This window comes from Myotis yumanensis, unplaced genomic scaffold, assembly GCF_028538775.1.
Source record: "Myotis yumanensis isolate MYYU_CA2020_CCGP unplaced genomic scaffold, mMyoYum1.0.hap1 SCAF_19, whole genome shotgun sequence".
In the NCBI taxonomy this organism is placed as follows: Eukaryota; Metazoa; Chordata; class Mammalia; order Chiroptera; family Vespertilionidae; genus Myotis; species Myotis yumanensis.
In genome coordinates, this window is record NW_027223770.1 from 23,781,387 (window position 1) to 23,804,657 (window position 23,271).

A 23,271-nucleotide genomic window follows, 5' to 3' on the forward strand; every position below is an offset into this window, starting at 1 on the left:
TGCACTAGTGTGGAACCAAACCCACAATATCTCTGAGGTATGTCTGCATTTGAAAATTTGTAAACTTCTCTAAAAATTTTAATGACAATAATTTCCCAAATGGAACTAGCAACTAGTTCTTTAAAACCAAGACTTTATTCTAATGGCAAATTCATCTATTGCTTAAGTAACAACCTGAAGTGAGCTCCCCACCCTGAAAAGTTATTTCTAACCTTTTAATTCATGTCAAAAATAGACGGCATTTTTAAGGACAACAAACATTTGCCAAAGCATTTTACAATTGACCAACATCTTCATATAGGAATGACCTATTCATTGCTCGTAACCAAAAACAATTTTAGAAAGCTGACTTGCAAATAGTAAGAGTAATTTTTTTCATTCAACAACACTGAGTACTTACACTAGATGCTAGACTAGATGCTGTGTTGATGCTGGGAATACCTAAAAAATAAGAAACAGTCTCTACCTTCAAAAAGTCTAGGAGGAAATACATCCCAGGCGAGACATCTGTGAGGAGTGAATATCAAGAAATGGTAATTTATAAATCTTTAGGAAATATTATACTTGGGGCACATTTTGACATTTGTTACCTTAGTGCATTCAAAATTTTATAATCAAAGTAATGGCTCACAGGAAGCATAGTGTATAAGTTCCCAATGGGAACTGTTTTTCCTAAGTGAGCTTGACACTCCTCACAGAACTGTCAACAGAATCTATTAAGCACTTAGTTCCCATTTTAGGAGGGAGGGAATAACTCTAATAAAAGAAATATGATTAGTCCTGTGATCGAAAATCAGTTCTGCAACTTACTTGGCTTGAGCCAAGTCAATTTCCTTCTGCCTCGTTTCCTCAATCTGTCTTAATATCTGCCACCTACCTACATGACAAAGATGTCAGAGTAGTAAATGAGATAACACCTGCATGACACACTGTATAAAGAACTTGGAAGAAAACTTTTACGTAAATCCAAAGTCCAACACTATAAAGTAAGCTTTAACTGAATTGTGTCTTTTCTCAGGATCCCTGTCGCTGACCAAAGGGATAATTTTTCATTCATTTATTTAACAAATATTTACTGAGCATGTACTGCATGCCCGGGGGGACTAGTCTAAGACCTGGCGATACGGGAACGAGCAAGACAAATTCATGGAGCTCACATGTGGTAAGAGGATACATATAGCAAAACAGAAAAGAAAAATAATAATTGTGATGCGTGGTAGATGGTGAGATAACTGCTATGGGAGAACAATAAAGCAGGGAAAACAGATACCAAAAGGTGGGGCTTGCAATGAGGTCTTCCGAGAGGGATTTCCTAAGAAGGTGATCAGTATTTAAGAAAAGTCCTGAAGGAAGCGGGGGAGTTAGTGAGATGCAGAAAGAGATCTTCACACGAGGGATGGGCAGGGGAAGGTTATTAAAAAAAAAAAAAAAAAAAACCAGCTCAGAAAAGACAATAGTATAAGACCACCCTCCCCTCCCCAAGGCTATGGTACAGGCGTGGGCTTTGATTCTCAGCGAGATAAGGGAATCTATTGAGGGTTTTAAGCAGAGAAGCGAAATGAGTCGCTTCCTTTTTAAAGCAAGTCTGAGAACTAACACTAAAATAAGAATAAGGCGTCCTGGAGATGGTTAAATTCAACCCAAAGTTTTATTATTTTATTTTATTTTTTTAAAGTAGAATGAAAGGAGCATTTGAAAACCCGAAAAGGGCCGTAACTCGAAATCCCTAGTTGCCCAAGGGGTGATGACGAAACGAACCGGCCGTGACCGCCGCCGAACAATCACTGCCAACCACATTTCCTGGGATATTCGGTCCTGGCGGGTGGGAAACGCCTAACTTTTCAACAAAATCACTTCGCCGGTCTAATGCACCTGGAAACCCGTCCATTTGACAGACCACGTGTTAACGCCTCACTTCAACCCGGGGAGGTGGGTGGAGCCTAGAGTGTCACCCCACCTCAAAGACAAGGGAACCGAGACTGATGGCTTTCGCTGTCAAGTCAATGCTGTCAAGTCCCCCGAGCTGCCCGGCGGGGCGCAGGCTTTCCCGGCTCCCGCATGAACTTCAGGGCGCCTAGGTCCCTCCCCTCGAGTTCCGACACCAGGGCTGCCCTCACCCGACAAGCCGATCTCCCGCCGGTTACAGGCAGGCTCCACCCAAGACGACAAATCACAGTCAAACCCATCCCGTCTCTCCCACCCGCGGGCCTGGGGGTGGGGGACTGGTGAGAAGACGGGTCCCAGCGGAAACTCCCGGCCGCGCCTTCCCGAGCCACGCGATCCGATCGGGACACAGCCGCCTCTACCCCGGGAGAGAGGGCAGCATTGTTGCCGCAGTAACGCCCGGAGGAGGACCCTGGGGGAAGCGCCGTGGAGGGGCCTCGAGTGGGCCGGGGGCGCGGGCCGGGGGGAAGGGGAGCGCGAAGGGAGCGGCCAGCCCCCGCCTCGCTCCTTGTCGGGAGTATTCCACCACTTCTCAATCAATGAACCTCCCACCACGACTCCCCCCGGAGCCGCGATCCCGCCCCCGGACCCACTCACAATTCCTTAATCAGCACCATCTTCCTGGAACCACCAGACAGCTGCTGCCGCTACCACCTCCACCGCCGCCGCTACCGCCGCTCACCACGCCTGCGCGGCCCCGCCCCCTGATCACTGAGCCTGCGCGGCCACGCCCTTCCGCCCAGAGCCGTCGCGTCAGCGCGGGAGACGGGCTAGCTCCGCCCCAGTGCCGCGCCCCACCCCGGGCGCACGAGGCCTCCACTGCGGCTGCGCGGCCGGCGGGAGGGCGTGCGGCTTTTACTGCGACTGCGCAAACTCCGCGCGCGGCCGCTCGTCTCCTCCCTCAGGCTCCTCCTTCCCAGTCGAGTTCCCTCGGGGCGGCTGCTTTCCGGTGAGTGTACCAGTTGTTGGTTCCCTGGAAGCCGTTTTCTGGTGACGAGTACGAAACTCCCTCACCTTTTGTGAGAGGGGAGTCCGCCTTTGTGACAAGACATTTCACTTTCGAAGTAAACGTGAAGGACTTCTGACGGGTTCGGGAGGCCGCCGCCGCCGCGGTCCGCTCCCCTCAGAGGCCCCGCCAGGTTCCGCGGGACGAGGTTCACCTGGCTCAGGGCTCAGGGCTCGCGGGCGTGTTCCGGGAGCCTCGTGAGTGCCGCCGCCTGACCCCCACTCACCGTGCTGGGGCCCACAGCTGGGGCTCCGCGCGCTCCCGGATTCACCCCTGCCCTCGAACCCCGAACCCCGAAGCCCGCAGCTGCTGTGACTCCACAGGAGGTGCTTCCGACCAAGTCCCCCCCCGTGGGGGAGAGAGGTGCTCGTCCTTAGGACCCGTCAGGGAAAGGGACCTGTTGTGGGAAGACGTTAGTGCAGTCACAGTGACTGTACCCCCCTATCCCCCCCTCCCACACACACACACCCAGGCTCCAGCCTGCAACGCCCAAAGGCGGACCTTAGGGTGAGGTGTACCCCGGGGGTCACTCTCTTACTCTAGCAGTGGTTCGCAACCTTCTGGCCCTTTAAATACAGTTCCTCATGTTGTGACCCCCAACCATAAAATTATTTTCGTGGCTACTTCATAACTCTCATGTTGCTACTGTTATGAATCGTCATGTAAATATCTGATATGCAGGATGGACTTAGGCGACCCCTGTGAAGGGGTCGTTGGACCGCCAAAGGGGTCGCGACCCCCAGGTTGAGAACCGCTGGTAGAGGACTGAAGATAAAAAAAAAAAAAAAAACACTCAAAAAAATAGAGGAATGGGGGAAGGCAGCGCAATCAAGGGAAGGACGCTCAGGAGGCCGCTTTGGAGCTTAATGTGATACTAACTAGCCCAGCCTGTGGAGACGGGGAGAGGCGCTCCCTTCAGAGGAAAGGAAACCCAGAGGCTGAAATAAATAAGCCCCGAGTATTTGAGGAGCAGATGGAGGTCAGGTGTGGCCGGGACATCCGAAGTGAGAGGGGGAGATAAGCCGGGACCAAGCGGATCGCCAGGCCAGAGTCAAACAGTTTGAATTGTCTTCCAAGAACCAGGGGAAGCCGTTGAAAGATGCTTAAAAGAATAAAAATGTCATTAAGACACTGCTCCATAAGCCTATAGGTTATATCTGATAACCGGGGCACACCTATGGAATTAGGGCTGCCTCCAAAAAAAAAAAAAAAAAAAGTTAATAGTAGTGAAATATTTACCAAAAAGCTGGAAACTTCCTCCCAAGGCAGCCCCTCCATTCACCGAGTTTCTGGGGTGTGTGGAGCACTGTGCCGGTGACTGGCAAGGTTTCAAGGAAACGCGCGCTTGCTTCCAGGGAGCCTAGAAAACCGGGAGTAACTTCGACTGATGGGGCACCTGTTACATGCCAGGTGCTGTGCTAGGTAATGAAGGTATCCTTTCACCCTTAGGACATCATTATGAGAGAGGTACTTTAGCGGGCTTTAGAAAGGGGGGATGGAGGGGGTTCACAAAGCCAAATTAGGTGACTTGTGCGAAAATCACTCAGCTAGCTTGTTCATAGAACCGGGTTTCAACTCCAGGTTTTTAAAACTCCCGTGTCTTGGCCTTTCCACTACCCTGACTTTTTTCTAGATAAAAATAAAAAGTCGAGGCATGCAGACAATCTTTATATCATACAGATTTGTACACCGGTAGGGTCCCTCAGTGTGGCCTGCAGGGATGGGGCGAAACTGGCCCTGTGCAGGGCGTCAGGCCTTTCTCGCTCAGTCGTGCGCCGCCCCCCCCCCCTCCCCCCCCCCAACCCCAGACCCAGACCCCAGCAGCAAGCTAACCTACCATTCGGAGTATCTGCCCCCCTGGTGGTCATTGCACATAATAGCAACTGGTAGATCGGTCCAGTGAACCGTCAGACACTTAGCATATTAAGCTTTTATTATATAGGAGGGTAATTGATCTCAGTTATGGGAAGAAGAGTGTTATGGTCAAAATTCAGAAGACACTTAGAGATAAGAGTAAATTAACTGCAGATTTGAATACTATACCCCTGCATATATTAGAGTTAGGAGATGTTATTTAAGGTCCAAGGAGGTAATATTAATTACCAAACTTACAAGTAGTCATTTTATGTTATAGTTCCTCCCTAAATGTTATGCAGGCTGAAAATATAACTTGCTTTAAAAACATGGATACGTTTGTGGTTGACATGCTTTATCAAAGATTAAGAAAAATTAGGACCCTGCAGAACATTTCTGTAACTTTCTAAGTCTTCCCACGAGTGTTCACTAATTACATTTTCTGCACAGCACAGTTTCTGCTCATAGTACTCAAATGAAGAGATGGTGTGCTGGGTATAGCATAACAGTGTGGACATTGTCTCCCTTTCCCATCTAAGGATTCATATTAAAACAGTTGAGTCTTGCCAGGTACTCAGCGTACACCAGAAGGTTGCGGGTTTGATCCCCAGTTGAGGCTCGCATGGAGGGGCAAATGATCAATGTTTTTTTTTTCTTTCAATGTTTTTCTCTCACATCGATGTTTCTCTGAGGATTAAAAAAAATACACTCAATTGAAAACAAGGATGAATTAAGAAAGTAACCAGTTTATACTTGTTGTGAGGAATAAAAGATATGAAGTATATAAAGCACCCATCATACACATTATCGGGGAGGTGTTCAGTGAATGGCAATCATGCAAAAGCATACAGCTTTCAGAGAGCAGAACAGTAAGATATAATTAAGTTTTGTCCATCCCTCTGCCTTCATTCCTAGAGGTAACTACTACCATTAATCATTTTTCATCTTCATACATGAATAAGAATGCATATATGTGTACATGCATTCATATCTGTATCCGTATATGACTATAATAACTTACCCTTTCACCTGCAGTGCATACATATAAATTGTAGTTCTTCTGTATTGTCACTAACATTTGGTATTGTCAGAATAATTTGATATTTGTATATGTTGCAAAATGATCACCACAATAAGTCTAGTTAATATTCATCACCATAGTTCCAATTTGTGTCTAATGAGAACTTTTAAGGTCTAATCTCTTAGGAACCTTGAAATAGGCAATACTGTATTAGTAACTATAGTCACCATACTGTACGTTGCATTCCTATGACATATTTACTTTATAATTGGACGTTTGTACCTCTTGATCCTTCCTACCAATTTCCCCCCTCCCAAAACCACCCCCAACTCCAGCAACCACCAGTCTATTCTCTGTGTGTATGAGCTTGGGGTTTGTGGGTTGGTTGGTTTTAGATTCCACATATGAGATTATTTGGTATTTGTCTTTCTTTGTCTGACTTATTTTACTTAGCATATCGCCCTCCAGGTTCATTCATGTTGTTGCAAATGGCAAGATTTCCTTTTTTATGACTGAATAATATCGCGTTGTGTACATATACCATATTTTCTTTATCCGTTCATCCATCAGTGGACATTTCCATGTCTTGGCTATTGTAAATAAAGTTGCAGTGAACAGGGGAAAGGGGGGGGGGGGTGCATATATCTTTTTTAGTGTTTTTGTTTTCTTTAGATAAATACCCAGAAGTGGAATTGCTGGATCATAAGATAGGTTTCTATGTTTAATTTTTTGAGGAACCTCCATACTGTCTTCCACACTGGCTATTTCAATTTACAATCCCAACAGTAGACAAGGGTTCCCTTTTCTTCACATCCTTGCCAACACTTGCTATTTCTTGTCTTTTTGGTATAGCAAGTCTAACAGGTGTGAGGTGATAGCTCATTGTGGTTTGGATTTGCATTTCCCTAATGATTAGGGATACTGAGCACCTTTCCATGTACCTGTTGGTCATCTGTATGCATCTTTGGGAATATGTCTGTTCAGATCCTCTGCCCATTTTTTAATCAGGTTGTTTTTCTTTTTTTCTACTGAGTTGTATGAGTTCTTTATATATTTTGGGAATTAACCCTCTACCAGATATGACTTGCAAATATTTTCTCCATTCAGTAGGTTGCTTTATGATAGTTTTCTGTGCAGAAGCCTTTTAGTTTGAGATAGTCCTACTTGTTTGTTCTTGCTTTTGGTGTCAAACAAACAAAAAATCATTGCCAAGATCAGTGTAAGAGCTTATCATCTATATTTTTCTATATTATTTATCCACCTGTATTTTCTATATTTATTATTTATCCATTTTATAATTGGGTTATTTTTTAAAATATATATTTTATTGATTTTTTACAGAGAGGAAGTGAGAGGGATAGAGAGTTAGAAACATTGATCAGCTGCCTCCTGCACACCTCCTACTGGGGATGTGCCTGCAACCAAGGTACATGCCCTTGACCGGAATTGAACCTGGGACCTTTCAGTCCCCAGGCCGATGCTCTATCCACTGAACCAAACCGGTTAGGGCTATAATTGGGTTATTTTTGTCTTGATTGATTTGTAAGATTTTAAAGTATATTCTGGATATGGGTTTATTGATACACATAATTTTTGTATTGTTTACTTAATGGTATTGTTGTTAATCCTCACCCAAGGATATTTTTCCCATTGATTTTTCTAGATAGAGTAGAAATAGAAGGAGGGGAAGGTATGAGGGAGGGAGGGAGGGAAGGAAGATAGATGATTGATAGATAGATAGATAGATGATTGATAGATAGATAGATAGATAGATAGATACTGGGAGAGATTGAGATTTGTTGCCTCCCCAACACACCCCAACTTGGGGCCTGGGAGGAACCTGCAGCCCAAGCACAGTATGGGCCCTTGACCAGAAATCGAACCCTTGGTGCTTGGGCCATCGCCCTAACCACTGTGCAACAATGGTGCTTTTTAAAGAACAAAACATTTTGATGAAGTTCAGTATGTCAGTTTTTTTAAACCTTATGCTTTTTATGTCCTAGCTATGAAATCTTTTTTTTTACTCCAAAATTGCAAAGATTTTTCTCCTACATTTTCTTCTTAGAACAGTGGTTCTCAACTTTGGCTGCACCTTAGAATCACCTGGGAATCTTTTTAAAATCCTGATCCCAGGTGATTCTAATGTGCAGCCAAGGTTGAGAACCACTGTCTTAGAAGCTTTTTACTTTTTGCTGTTTTAATTAGATTTTCAGTTCCTTTAGAAAGAGCTTGACAATTTCTACAAAATCAAGCCTGCTGGGCTTTTGGATGGGGTTGGACTGAATTAATCAATTTGGGGAGAATTGACAATTTAATGATGAGGTTTCAAATCCATGAAAATTCAGTTCTTTTTCTTTACTATCTCTTGACAGTGTTTTATATTTTTCAGTGTAGTGGTCTGAAACATAAAATGCTTAGAATATGTTTTTGTTAAATGTATTTCTAAGCATTTTATGTTTTTGGATGCTCTCATTATTTTTAAAATTTCAATTTCCAATTGTTAATACACTAAAACCTCCATATAATGGATTAATTCAGGCCAGGGTGTGTCTGTTAAAGCCGAAAGTCCATTATATAATCAAGTAGATTTTCCAAGTGTGTATGTTAAAACATTGACAAATTAGTTTGCCTGTTTTTACTTAATTAGACATGTTTGTGTAATTAACTATGTATGAAAAGTTTAATTTCACAGGAAAAATTTTCTAGATTATTACTCTGATTTTTAAATTTATGCTGAATAGGTTCAGTAAATAAGTGCATTTCCCAGTGGCTGTGAATAAACAAATGCCTACAGCTGGGGTGTGGCTTAGTGCACCTGGGAACATCGGCTGGCATGTGTTAAAACTGCTGCAGAAAGCCATGCCATGCGTTGAGAGCGGTGTGCTGTGATCACATGGTGATCATTCCCCGAACATTGTTTATAAGCATTGACTCTTGGATTTAAATATGTAGACTATAGTTATAGATATGTAATATTTATTTATGTTGGTGAAATTACAACTGGTTTTTCCAACATAGGGTCTATTCGCTAAAATTGTTTAAAAATAACAGTGAATTAATAACAAAAAAAAACCCTGTTAACTTAGTTATAAGCAAATCTTGGTTAAAAGCATTTTAAAATTAACAGGGTGTTAATTTTCACATATGACATATGGACTGGAAATTTTGTCCATTAAATCTGAAATCCATTAAATCGAGGTCTGGGGTCCACAAAATCAAGGGTTTACTCAGTATATGGATACACATTATGATTGCTGCATACACGTTATGATTCCTGGTGAATTGAAGATGTTATAATTATGTTTCTCTTTATCTCTAGTTATTTTTTATCTTGAAGTCTACATTATTTGATTTTAATATAACCAATTCATTAATCTTATTCATACTTATGTATTTTTTAATGGCACATCTTTCCATCCATTTACATTCTGCCTATTTTATGTCTGTGTATTTCTCATAGACAGCATGAGTAATGCTTTTTTATCCATAGGACAACCTTTGCATTTTGGAATGTTTAATCCACTAACAGTTAATATAATTACTGATATGGGGGTTATTTATCTCCTTTGGTTTTTGTTCTTCTGTTTCTGCTTATTAACTATTTCTCTTCATATTTTTTTATTTTTAATTTTGTTTGTTATTCCTCACCCAAGGATATTTTTTCCATTGATTTTTAGAAAGAATGCAAGGGATGGAAGCAGGAGGGAGAAGGACAGAGAGGAAGACAGAAAGAGAAACAGTGATCGATGTGAGAGCGACACGTCAATTGATGGCCTCCCACATGCACCCCAGTAGGGGCTGGGGATCAAACCCACAACCCAGGTACGTGCCCTTGATTGGGAATTGAACTGGTGACCCTTCAGTTTTCAGGCTGAAACTCTAATCACTGAGCAACACCAGGGCTCTCTTCATATTTTTTAAAGTTGTTACGTGAGGAATTAAAATGTATAAACTTAATTTTTCATAATCTACTTAGATTTAAAATTTATGTACCACAGCACATAAAATATAAGAAACTTTCAGCTATATGTGTTCATTTACTTTAGTCCTCTATTCATTATGATATAGTTGCTATACATCATGGGGGGGAAACGTCCAGCCAGCGAAATCATTTGGTCTGACCCCGCCAACACATTAGGGGTGAGTTAATTAAATGTTTGACCAAATATAACAGGCTAATTTTTAAGTTGGTCATTTTGTGTGGCCCTCCAATGAAGTTATAACTATCCAAATGGCCCTTGGCAGAAAAAAAGTTCCCCACCCCTGCTATACATAATACGTGGAGAAACATGATTAACTCCATTATACAACGTTATAATTTTTGCTTATACAGTCATGTATTTTAATGAAGTGAATGGAAAATCAGTCTTTTATGTTTACCCTATTTTTATCATTTATGATCCTGTTTATTTCTTTGTGAGTATCTGTTTTCTTTTGGTATCCTTTGTCTCCTGCCTACTGATCTTCTTTTAACATTTCTTGTACACCTGCTAAAAATGAATTTCTTTTAGTTTTTTGTTTAATGTAAAATTTTATTTTACTTTAACTCTTAAGGGATATTTTTTACTGGATAAGGTATTTTGGATTTTTTTCTTTTATTCTTTTAGAACTTTAATATATTGTTCCATTGTTTCTTCTGGCCTTCGTTGTTTCTAATGAGAAGTCAGCAGACATTTTGAATCATTCATTATTCCCTTGTAGTAATGTGGGTTTTTTGTTGGTTTGGTTTGGTTTGGTTTGGTTTGGTTTGGTTTTGCCTCTGGCTGCCTTCGAGATATTTTTTCTTTAATTTTGGTTTTTATCATTTTGATTATGGCTGTGCCTAGGCATATTTTCCTTCGTGTTTATCTTTCTTGGGGTTTGCTGAGGTTTATGACTTTAACGATATTGAGTCAGTTTGGGGCCATCCTTCGTTTTTTCAGGTATTTTTTCTTTTGCATTTTCTCTCCTGCTAGGAATCAGTTACATGTATGTTATATACCTCATGTTGTCCTCCAAGTGCCTGAGGCTCTGTTCACTTTTTAAAATATATTTTTCTAAGTATTGTCAAATTTTTATTGGTGTTGCTTCAAATTTCATATATCCTTTTATTCTCTTCAAATTGCACTTAACCCATCCAGTGACGCTTTTATTTCAGACATTGTAATTTTCAAATTTAAAATGTCCATTTATCTCTTTTATATTGTTTCAGTTTCTCTACTGAGTTTATCTTTTTATTCCTTGCAAGTATATTCTCCTTAATGTCCTCGAACATAGTAGTACTAGCTGCTTAAATTCCTTGTATGTAACTCTAACATCTTGAGTCCTCTCAGGGTCAGCTTCCATTGAATGTCTCAGTATGGTCCACATCTTCTTGAAGTACCTTTGGATTGTATCTTAGTCACTATGAGTGATGTATTGTAAAGACTTTGCATTCTGTTGTGTTTTTCCTAAGTATATTGCTTTTTTTTTTTTTAATCAGGCCATTAGATTGGCTGAACTGGAATTGTAAACTTTATGTCCTCCACAGTGGATAGCAGCTGAAATTTTTGTTTGGTCCTTTTAGCCTTATCTGGACTACTTAGTAATCTGCTCTTTACATATGTACTGCATGAGTTAACCAAAGATTGGGGCAGTGTTTATAAACAATTTGGGGATGCTCCTTGTTCTCTTCTTTGTAGTATTTTCCTCCTCACCAGCTGCTACATTTGTTCTGAAATTCTGAAATCTTTTCCTCTGAGATGAGAAAGTAAAACTATAGATTTTCTGAGTTTTAGCCTCTTGGCCTGCCCTAAGTAGAAAACCAAGAACTCATCCCAGTGCTCAATCCTCCAGTGCAGTATCTTGCTGGTTTTGATGCTTTCCAGTGCTTTTAGGTAGTTGGGGGCGGGGGGAGGAGGGGGATGTTTTGGTTTGGTTTTTTGGTGTGTTTTTTTTGTATTTGTTTTTTGTGTGTGTGTTTTTAAAAGTATTTTGTCCAGATATTATAGGTGTTGTATGTGGAATTATTGTTCTAATATAAATTACTTGGCCATCATCAGAAGCAACATCTCTGGTCTCTTTTTAATGCATGAGTTTTATGGACACTCATCTGAGGAGAGCAGTCTTACATAGGTTCTCATGAGTCCCTATTTTAAGACATGAATTGGGTGACAGGCTTAAGTACCATTAGCCATGACTTTACCCCAGGCTTTAGCCGTTAGATTTGGAAGTAGGAACCCTTACTTAGAGTTAGTTAGGTCAGGTGGAGGTATTCCTCCAAACTGTATGTAATGAGTACACTGCAAACTTTATAAGACCAGTAGTTTTAATAACTCTTGTTTCATATTCATATAGAGCACATTAAAGGAAAGGTCCATTTCATGTTAAATTATTACGATAAACAGCTTCAATTTTTGTAAATGATTCAAAAATAATATATAATTTAGAGAAGTGATGAATTTGGGTGTGCCCAAGGAAAAGAAAATTGCCTATATTATTAGGAAGTTCAAGAGACATAACCATCTGTGACTTGATGGAGGGGGGTGTAACATAAAGATGTATGATGCCATTTGTAAAACTAATTTCTCTTTCCATTTAATCTGTTCTTGCCTAAGTAAATACAGCTAGTAATTAAGATACCATTTTGGTGTGGCTTATAAATGCTGTTGCCTTCATTAAATTTCACACTTGTGAAAAGGAGCTATTAAGAGACAGCCTAAGGTAACACTTTTGAATAGCTAACTTTGTTAAAAATATGTTTCTAAATTTCTTGCAATAAAATGTAATTGCATTTTGTTTTCACTTGCTAGAATCTTCTCACATATTAAGTATTAGAGATAAATAAGACTTGATGCTAGAGGGAGCATTCTGTTAAATTTGGAGTAGTATAGTGACTTTTGAGTTCCCCCTTCTTTGCCATTCATGATAAATATCATTTTCTGGTTTCTCTAATTTTTCTTACAATTCACTGCTTCTAACATTAAGCAGTGGCAGGAGAGAGATTCTAAAATATATACTATTTTGAAACTGCCAAATTTTGAAATATTTGCCATAAAATTAATATGGTTAAGAATCTATCAATCATTGAGCCTGATTGCAAAACTAGTACCTTGTTCTAATATTGCAACACTGGAGCATCTTGATGGCACGCCTATGAAATAAAAACAAAACAAAATAGGTTAAGGGAAGAAGAGAAGAAAGGGGAAAAAACTATATAATCTTTTATTGTTGATAACACAAAATCATAGCCAATAAAAACATGTCCTACCTTATAAAAATTGGTACATAGTAAAATTGTTGCTGTTGTATATATGGACAGTGAACTTCTTATATGACATGTCTTTATTATTTCATGTGTTATGATTTTTTTCCATTGGAATTTTAACTCTTCATTTCTGTGACTAGTCTGTAGTGAGTCTAGTATAAGATGAAAATGTTTTTAGATTAAATGTTAGTATTACCTTTAAGCATCCGGTATTGACTTATCTAAAGATAGATCTTTATTCAGATATTTTTATTAGTATCGCTTTCATACAGGAGAAACAACTGAGCTCTTCTTTCTCTCTATTAAGTCCATTGCATGTTTTAAAAAGTGATAGTATTAACATGCTCACTTCTAAAGTTTGCTCTTCAAACAGATATTGATGTAAGCATTCTCTTCTATTTGATTACCTTTAACCTCAAAAGACCATCATTGAAGAAAATATATCTAGTTCTGTCTTTTAGGTTTATTTGGTCCTTTGCTTCTTCCTAGTATTATTAATAGAATGTACAGTTAGCACTGGATGAATTTTGTGATGTGAATACTTCTATACAGAACAAGAGTAAAACTCTAAACTTGCTTTGAATGCAAATGTAAAATTCTTTTGAATCCAATCATTTTAAATCTAGTTTTGAAATCAAATTACTGTGTTAAGTTGTACAGTTGAAAGTGTGTTTTCTTCAAACTAATACACAAATCTGTACTGTTCATGTATATACAAACAGTGACTACCTTGAAAATGTACTGGAAGAGACATTCTCGTTTTCAATAGCAATAGAAAAATACCTAGGAATGAAGTTAATGCAAATGTTTTAAAGTTGTGGGAAGACAACTTTATGACTTTCCTAAAATACACAAATATAGACCTGAACAACACCCTTGATGATAAATATTACTCTACAAACTAGGAATAGAAGGGAACTTCCTCAGTGTGATAAAGGGCATCTAAGAAAAATTCACAGCTGGCATCATCCTTAATGTGAGAGACAGAGTGATTTCTAAGATAATGAGCAAGATAAGAATGCCCCTTCCCCTCTTCTACTCAACATTGTACTGGAGGTTCTTGTCAGTACAGTTAGGCAAGAAAAAGAATGAAAAGGCATCTAGATTGGAAAGGAAAAAGTAAAACTATCTCTATTTCCAAATGTCATGGTCTTGACTATGAAAAATCCTAAAGAATACACACCAAAAAAAGAACTAATAAGTTCAACAGGATTGCAGGATATAAGATTAGTATACAAAAACCAATTTATTTCTATTCCTTGCAATGAACAAACCAAAATGACATTAAGAACATAATTCCATTGATAGTAACATCAAAAAGAATAAAATACTTAGAATAAAGTCCAAAATCAGGGTGTCAGGCCATGCTCCCTCTGAAACCTCTGGGGGGAATTCTTCCTTGCCTCTTCCTTATAGTTTCCTGGCAATCTTTGTTGTTCCTTGATTCATAGGTACCTTACCCTACTCCTCCATCCTCACATGGCATTTCCCTGTATCTCTTCATGTCATCTTCCTTCTGTGACACCAGTCATGTTGGATTAGATCCCACCTTGATAACCTCATCTTAACCTTACTTCTGCAAAGATGCTGTTTCCAAAAAGGTCACATTCAGAAGTACTGGGGGTTAACACTTCAATGTTTTTGGTTTTCCTCTTTAAGGAGTCTGGATATTCGTGATTCAAAACTTGGAATGTTTAGAAATATCCTCTTCAAAATGAGAAATTTTTCTGTTAAGTGCTTATAAAAGGTGCCAATTCTATGGGCCATTTTACTGTGTTCAAAAACGAAACCTAGAAATAATTCCAAATTTAGATTCTCATTTCTTACCTTTAGGTAATATGGACAGAAATGCAAATGTTTATCGTTTAGTTATGATAAATCCAACCTTTGTGCTTGATTGTGCTAGAGGAGTATTACAGAAAAACAATAGCTTTCATTGTCATTTTTCAGGCATAATTACAGTAAGAGAGTTGGATAAAATTAGTTGATGAAGATAGGATTAAGGTAATATTGTTTTGATTTGGTTATATTTTATTTTTCAATGTATACATTTATAAACATAATTTGATTCACAAAAAGTAGATTGTTAGTTCATAGGGCAATATTATGTCTTTTTCATGATCAGTTGAGTAAAAATTCTCAATTTAAGTAAGATTTATTTTCTGTGAACTCTGGAGACCGTCAGTGAATTCAGAGTGCTTCTCAGCATTTTCATTTTTTTTAAAATATATATTTCTTTATTGATTTCAGCGAGGGAGAGGGGGGGAGAGATAGAAACATCAATGATAAGAGAGAATCATTGATTGGCTGCTTCCTGTATGCCCCCTACTGGGGATCTAGCCCTCAATCTGGGCATGTGCCTTTGGCAGGAATCAAATCTGGGACCCTTCAGTCTGAAGGTCACCACTCTACCCATTGAGCCAAACTGGCTAGGGCCAGAGTGCTTCTCAAATTAAGAAATTTAGAACATCCTGGATATTTCTTTAAGTCATGCTGAATGTTCTTATTGGCAAATTATTCTATAATATAATGCTCTGAAAGAGGGATTCTAAGCTTATCTGGGAAATAAAAGTAGGGAAATATTTGTTTATCTGTTAATCATATTCTAATCCTAATGAATTAAAAATTTTACTTTCATGATATAATTTTAATGTTCAGCCAGATTTTCAAAAAATGGAAAGTAGAGATACTATTCATTGTCATTTTGGCCTTTAAAAAACTTTTTAATACAAGATTAGCAAGATATTAGAGCTGTGGTAATTAGATTTCTTTTAGGATAATAAACCATTAAAGTTTATGAGTCACATTAACAGAAAGACCTCTCAGTTCCACCATTTCCCTTTATCAGTTCATTCTACAATGAACATAAAATCCTCTTCCTGGAGTTCAGAGCACAGCAAGGGAGAGAGGGAAAAGCCAGAACAGAAAATAATAAGTGGGAAATGTTTGGTCTCTCTCTCTCTCTCTCTCTCTCTCTCATATACACTTATTAAAGCTGGGGACAATGAAACAAGGAAGGGCTTAGGATAGAAGAAGCAACAGGAGAGAGCATAAGCGGGCTGCTTTGGCTCACTGAGAAGTCACAGAAAAGGGGGCTTTGGAGATGGGTTCAGGGTGGTTAAGCCTGGGATGGGCTGCTGCTGCCCATTACTGCCCTGGTTGCCAGTCTCTGTGGGGTCCCTTAGAGTTTAGGAGATGCAAGGCTGAACGGGAAGAAGAGAGGGAAGGGAAAGGCACAGGCATGATTCTGGGAGGAGTGCGCCCAGTAACCTTTTGATCCTGAAGCTTATGGCAAATGTCCAGTGCTGAGTGCACTGCTGGGAACAGCAGAACTTGCCTGGAGTGAGACTTCTCTCAGTGTCTTAGTAACTAGTTTGTGGTCTGAAGGATTCAGGTACTCCCCACATTTCTTTTCTGGAAGTCATCCCGAGCCTTCGTAGTTGTTAAAAAGAAAAGAAAAGTAATAGAGCAAAGAGGAAGAGACTCTGGCCTTTTGTGTGGGAAGATTCACCTGATCATTCCTTGGTGTCAGGGGTGGTTGGTGGAAGCCTCCAGAAAGAGCAGGGTGTGGGCCACAGGCCAAGACTCTGGGTACAGAGAGTGGATACCACCTTCACTGGTATTGACTGGAAGAGTGTCTCAGTGACAAGAGCGCCATACTGCTCTATTCCAGCCCTACTTAGAGGAGCCCCTGGGAGAAGACTAAGGCAGAAGCTGTGTGAATGATCACAGACCACAATGTGATAAAACCCTACAGTGTGTGTACCTCACTTATTTTCTGTCCTTGCCCTCCACATTACTTGATTCTTATTTTCATTATTATGGATTTTATTCTGTACTTTTATTTAGAACATCTCAAAACCTTTTGGGAGCTGAAGAACATATATCTATTTCTGCATGCATTATCTTAACAAGAATATCCAAATTGATAGACATATCCAAATAGGTTGTTAATGATTTGTGGGAAGCATTTTGCAAATCTTAATGCATGTGGGTTTTCTTTCAAAAGAATTCTTTGATTATAGATTTTCAAAGGAAAAAAAAGCCATTGTTTGCAACTTATTCTTCAAAAAGTGCCAAATGCTCTTTTGTGGCCAGGAAGATGTATCGAAAACACATCCTTCTATAGGAACTTCACCATCTTTCTGTTAATTCTAAAAGTTTGAAAAGTCCCATAAGTAATTCTATATGTGTTGGGATCTGGCTAGGAATGGGGGTTGGGAATTGGGATGACCTCAGAAAGCAATCTGGCATCTACTCAATCAGTTGTGAAGTCATTGGCATTTTTAGAACCCTGCACAAATAAGCACTTTTACTGATTTTTTAAAAATTAACCTAAAAACTTAAAATGCCAAAGTGAGTAGCAACAGCATTTATTTAATATCATAAAAAAAATTGCAACCCAGGGGCATAGATTCAGGCAGAAACCCAAATTATGTCCCAATTTGGCAAGGGGTTTTTATGAGAAGGGGAAGGGAAATAATTATATGAATAGAAGGAAGCAATTTCTATAGGTGCTAATAAGCTAAGTTATTTTTTAGCTATACATGGTGGTGCTGATTTTAAGGAATGTCCTTAAATTTCAGTCCTCTTAATCAGGATGTCTGCAAACAGTTGTTTGGAATATAGTGTTAGTTTGGCCCATTCCAAAGGTTATTTTGCCTAGTTCAAACATTCCAAAGGCTCACAAGGATCAAGACCTGCAAGGTCTTTTTATCTTCATTTTGAAATGGCTTAATTTATGTTTTTTCATTAAAATCCAAGTCAGCATTCTTTAGCCCACATAGCCAACCTAAATGAATTTTTCAAACAGTTGGTTTTGCCCAAAGGCTAAGAAAGAAACACCTCTACCCTATTACCTCTGACAGGAAACTTTAAACCCTTATCCTATACCTCATCTTATATGTGTGCATGATTCCCAATTAAAAATATGATTTTGGGGTGGTAAGTTAATTTTTTTGTTAAATATGTGTAGCTCTTTGCAACTATGTGGCAAATAGCCTATATACTGTTACTCATCAATGCTGGTTGATAGCCATCCTACTCAGTCTTTCAAGATTTATTAAACCTTTATCAGTTATTCAAATCTGGATGAATTATCAGTTTGGTCAGATTCCAGATGAAATTGATAGGTTTTGCTACACTGTCAAAGTTAGCCAAATGTTTTGGAAATTATTTGTCAATGCAGTGAAAGTTTATCTGATACTAGAGGCCCAGTGCACAAAATTCGTGCATAGGTAGGGTCTTTAGGCCTGGCCGGCGATCAGGGCCAATCTGCAGGGCGACTGGTGGGGCGATCGGGGGGCTCCCGCCGGCACCCCCTTGGCAGGCCTGGGGCCTGTGGACTGGGGGCAGCTCCTGCGTTGAGCGTCTGTCCCCTGGTGGTCAGTGCGCCTCATAGTGACCGGTCATTCTGCCGTTTGGTCGATTTGCATATTAGGCTTTTATTATATAGGATTGCCTGCATAGAGTTTCCTTATGAATACATTTTTTCAGAAAACATGTTTTAGCAATGTTTTTATTTTAATGAATTTGGATGGAATTTTTTCAACTTAGATTATTAACATTTTTTAGTAAAAAAGTTTCAGACATAAAGGAAAGGAAATAACATAATGAAAATCCATGCCTACCATCTATCCTAGGAAATAAAACATTACAAAGACAGTTGAAACTGCTGGTATATTCTTCCTACATTGTATTCTCTCCTCTTACCTGCCCTGTAAATTTGCTGTTATAATTCCCATGCATATCTGTAATAGATTATTTTTACTCATCATTGTTGATGACGTTTATCCATGTTGCTATGTGTAGCTCTAGTTCATTCTTTTTTCATCGCTATACATTTCATTCTCTTCTTGGTGGGTATTTAAGTTGATTTTAACATTTTGCTGTAATAATACCATATGGACATTCCAGTAGGTCTCTTCTTGTACACATGTATGTGTTTTTCTAGAATATGTATTTATGAGTTAAATTGCTGAGTCACAAGGTATAAACATCTTTCATAGTTGTTCTCAAATTACTTGCCAAAATGTTTATACAGTTCACAGGCCAGTGGTGTTGTAGAATGTCTTTCAGTTTGAGTTTGATGTTTCCTCGTGATTAGATTCAGGTGGTACATCTTTGGCAGGAATATCACAAAAGTAAATGCTGTGATCTTCCCTGTGTAACCAGTAAGGGCCTTCATTATAAAATGGCTCACGATTCCAATGTGTCCCATTTCTAATGATGTTTATTTTGGTCCTTTTGTTAAAATGATGTTTGCCAGGCTTCTCTAGGTTTTTCTCTTTGTAATTGGTAAATATTTTTGTGGAGGGGTACTTTGAAACAATGTAAATATTCCATTCTCCACATCCACTTCCTGCCATCTTGGAATAACAGGGTCCAGACTTCCCCTAAGGTCTTAAACAATAAAGAAAATCTGACAGACTATGGGAAACAGTAGTTTTGAGACATTGGATGCTAAGCAGTGCTAGATATTGATCTCTCAAATGAGGTGAGCCCCATGATTGCCCCAACTTATTACAAGGCCTCACCACAGTGAAGGGGAACTCATACAAGCTTAGTGGTCTCTGTGAGTTGAGGTTGAGGATTTGGGGAGGTCAACGTGACTAGAACTCACAGGACAGAGTACTAGAGAGGAGAGCGCTACATAGAACTCTGGAGACCTACCAGGAGTTCTCCAGTCGAGCACATTGGTGAGGAAACTCCCCGGGACTGGGGATAGAAACACCATAATGAACAGGCAGAACCATGTGTGGAGCTCACATGTATGAGAAGAGGTCATGTTCCCACCAGCCAGAGTGGAGAAACTTCATGGTAATACAGGCATTGGATAGATTCTCAGAATGTGGTCATCTCAGTGGTAGAGCTGAATTAGCCTTAGACTGTAGGCTGCTCAGGTCCAAACCTAACAAAGCTTAAAAGCAAACCCCGAAAAGATCCAGTGTTTCCAAGTAACCTGTCCCAGAACAAAGCACAAAAGTATTTAAAGGAATACCCTCCCCTTACAGGTCCCGCACCCTACAATGTAGAAGTTACAGTGTCCAGCAGTAGCTACCAGGATGCAAAGTAGGAAAATAATAACCTTTACTGAGGAGAAAATTCTTCCAGAACTGAAAAGAAAGGCACAGATGATAGGATTGAAGAAATGGGGACACTAAGACAGCAAGTATAAGTATCCTTATGTTTTCTGGAAGATAAGGAGAGCATGAACATGATAAAGAGTAACATGGAGCCTTGGCCAGCTTGGCTCAGTGGATAGAGCACCCGCCTGTGGACTGAAGGGTCCTGGGTTCAATTCCGGTCAAGGGCACGTGCCCGGGTTACAGGCTCGATCCCCAGTAGGGGGTGTGCAGGAGGCAGCCAATCAATTATTCTCTTTCATCATTGATGTTTCTATCTCTGTCTTCTTCTCCCTTCCTTTCTGAAATCAATAAAAATACATATTTTTTAAAAAAGTAACATGGAAAACCTTTAACATTTTTTCCACAGATGGAAACTATCTTGTTCCTCATCAAACTTTCAGTCTATTCATTTTTTAAATATCAGTATGGATTTATGATTTTCTTATTCAGTGCAGTATAATTTGTTTCAAGCATTATTTATTTTGATATTGAAATTGTACCTGGTCTGGCCAGTGGGAGCCCCTTTAAGTTGTCATCTGTGCACTTTTGACATGTCCCAAACATTCTCTGTGCACTTTTTAACATTCTACTGCACAAAATGGTCCACCCCTGGCGCCAGCTATTTTCCAAGGAGCCCTGGTTTCTTTTAGTGGAGACTAGTATTTAGAAGTCAAAAGCGGAGTGTTAGGTGTTGCTGCTGCCAGGCCTCCCAGTCAGAGGTAGGGAATAAATCTGTGTGTCTGTCAGTCAGTTGACCCATCAATTGATAGATGTAAGCCATGAGTTTACATCAATACTTCCAATTCCAATCCAATACTATTTGGGTTCATTCTACCTTTCTATATTTGCAACTCCATTTCCAACAGTGAGAAACCTTACTTCCATATCCTTAATATTCATTTGTGTATTTGTTTGATCCCACTGTACGTAACTTATCTTTATTGCCGTCACCACCTCTGCCCTGGATGGATAGCCCCCCCACCTACTCAGGCCCAGCGCCCCACATGGGGCCACTGTCACCACTCCAGGTCGTCGTCCTCCTCAGCCAGCCTATGCTCTGACCTCCGGCACTTCCTTCCCCACCCCTCAAGGAGGCTCTCCGCCCTGAGGGAACTGTTACCTCCCTGGGCCACTGTGTTCCTCCCCCTTGTTTGATACCTGCCTTGCTCAGAACCACCTCAGGCTTTTGGTCTGAATGTTTTGGGAGGGCCAAGAGGGGAAGAGAGTTTAAGATGCTTTTTGATATGCAGAGGTGAATTTCCTTTCTGATTTATGATTTTTTGTGTCTTATTTAAGAAATATTTTCTTTGAAATTTTAAAAATATTCTTCTATAAAGCTTATAAAAGTTATTTTCACATTCAAGGCTTTAATTCACCTGAAATTGATTTTTGTATATGGGTAGAAGTAGGGATCCAATTTATTTTCTTTTGAGATGGGTATATATTATGAAATGGGTTATAGCAGTATTATTAACTAGTTCATTTTTGATATATGAACTATTGATCTGTTAACTATCTAAGAAACTGACCTGCAGTTTCACTTCTATAATATCAAGTTTCCATATATCGTGAGTCTAATTCTGAGCTTTCTCTTTCATTTCTGTACTAATCATTACCACACTATCTTATTAACCATAATTTCTCATTCAGCCAGAGTCTAGTCAGGAAAACAAACCTCTTTAGGTATTTCAAGCAAGAGCAGATTTAGTCTGGAGAATTGGGTATTTACAAAAGCAGTAGCAGGCCTAGAGGGATAAAGGTTCAGGAAGTGACTGCTACTTCTCAGGTTTGCCACTAACTTTCAGGAAGTCAGGAAGGTGCAGAAACTACAGAAAATCTCTGGAAATAATCAGTTGTCACCAATACTTAGGCTGGTGATTTACAGAAAACACCCGAAGGATGCTGCAAAATCTCACATCTCATCTGCTGAAGTCCATCAGGTATTTGCCAATCCTTGACAAAAGTGCAAAAGTGTACTTCTGCCTTCATTATATGAGTGTCTTTCATTGAGAATCTAACCAGAAATCTGCTGGCAGGATCGGGGGAAATGTAGCTCCTGACATCCAGCCCTGTGAGTTAGAGGAGGGCAGGGAAGGGGCATGAGGGCATGAATTGCCTGCAGGCATCCTGGCACAGATTCTTATTAATTAGTCTCATTATCTGGTAGAACAGTACTCTCCCTCCCTGTGCATCCCCTGCTCCCCTGCTCATATTGTCCTGGCTGTTCTGAGTGCATTGCATTGCCACGTGAACTTCAGATAATCTTGTTAAATGTTATGAAAAACTCAGGATTTTAATTGAATTTACACCTAGTTTTCAGACTGATTTTGGGTTCATTGACCCTTTATGATATTCAGGCTTGCTATCCTTTAAAATGATTCATCTTTCTTTTTCACATCTTTTAATAAAGCTTTATGAATTTCTGCATGAAGATCCTGTATCTCATTCTATTTAGTAATTCAATACTCCTTAAAAAATACGTGCTCGTCCCTGTTCTAGGTGGTGAGGATGTAGTTGTGAACAAGAGAAACATACCTATCTTAGTAAACCTTAAGACAGCAAACTAATTATTTTAATATGTTACCATGCAGTAATAAGCACTACAAAGAAAACTAAAGCTGGAGTGAAAGGGATAGAACATGATTGCAAGGGGTGTGTCTTAAAATTGTCAAGGCAGGCCTCAGATGGGTGACGTTAGAGCAGAAAGCTGAAGCGGACGAGTGAGCAAGGCTTGTGGATATCAGCGAAAGCAGCGTGTGCAAAGGCTCTGGGGCAGGAGCATGTTTGATACATCCAAGAAGCCGCAAGAAGGCCCGGCTGGAGTGGAGTAAGCAGGGAGGAGAGAGATGGGGCCAGATCACAGAGCACTTCATAGATACTAGAAGGGCTTTGATTCGAACAGATAAAATGAGCTGATTATTTTTATATATATTTTAATTGATTTCAGAGAGGAAGGGAGAGGGGGAGAGAGATAGAAACATCAATGATGTGAGAGAAATGAGAGAATCATTGATCGGCTGCCTCCTACACACCCCGTACTAGGGATCAAGCCCACAATCCAAGCATGTGCCCTTGACCAGAATCGAACCTGGGA

General features: G+C 39.8%; 1 protein-coding gene and 1 long non-coding RNA gene across 2 annotated transcripts in view; one reads left to right on the plus strand and one right to left on the minus strand.

Moving 5' to 3' along the window:
• The window catches only part of PITPNB (phosphatidylinositol transfer protein beta), a 60,425-nt gene extending 57,801 nt beyond the window's left edge, over positions 1-2,624 (minus strand). The window contains exon 1 of the mRNA XM_070399314.1: positions 2,542-2,624. Coding sequence (XP_070255415.1) covers positions 2,542-2,561 — 20 coding nt within the window. The 5' untranslated portion in view covers positions 2,562-2,624. The remainder of the gene's footprint in view (positions 1-2,541) is intronic.
• A 211-nt stretch (positions 2,625-2,835) lies between these two features.
• Positions 2,836-23,271, plus strand: part of LOC138997975 (uncharacterized) — a 39,682-nt gene continuing 19,246 nt past the window's right edge. The window contains exons 1-2 of the long non-coding RNA XR_011469056.1: positions 2,836-2,893; positions 9,503-9,647. This is a non-coding gene — a long non-coding RNA (uncharacterized lncRNA). The remainder of the gene's footprint in view (positions 2,894-9,502; positions 9,648-23,271) is intronic.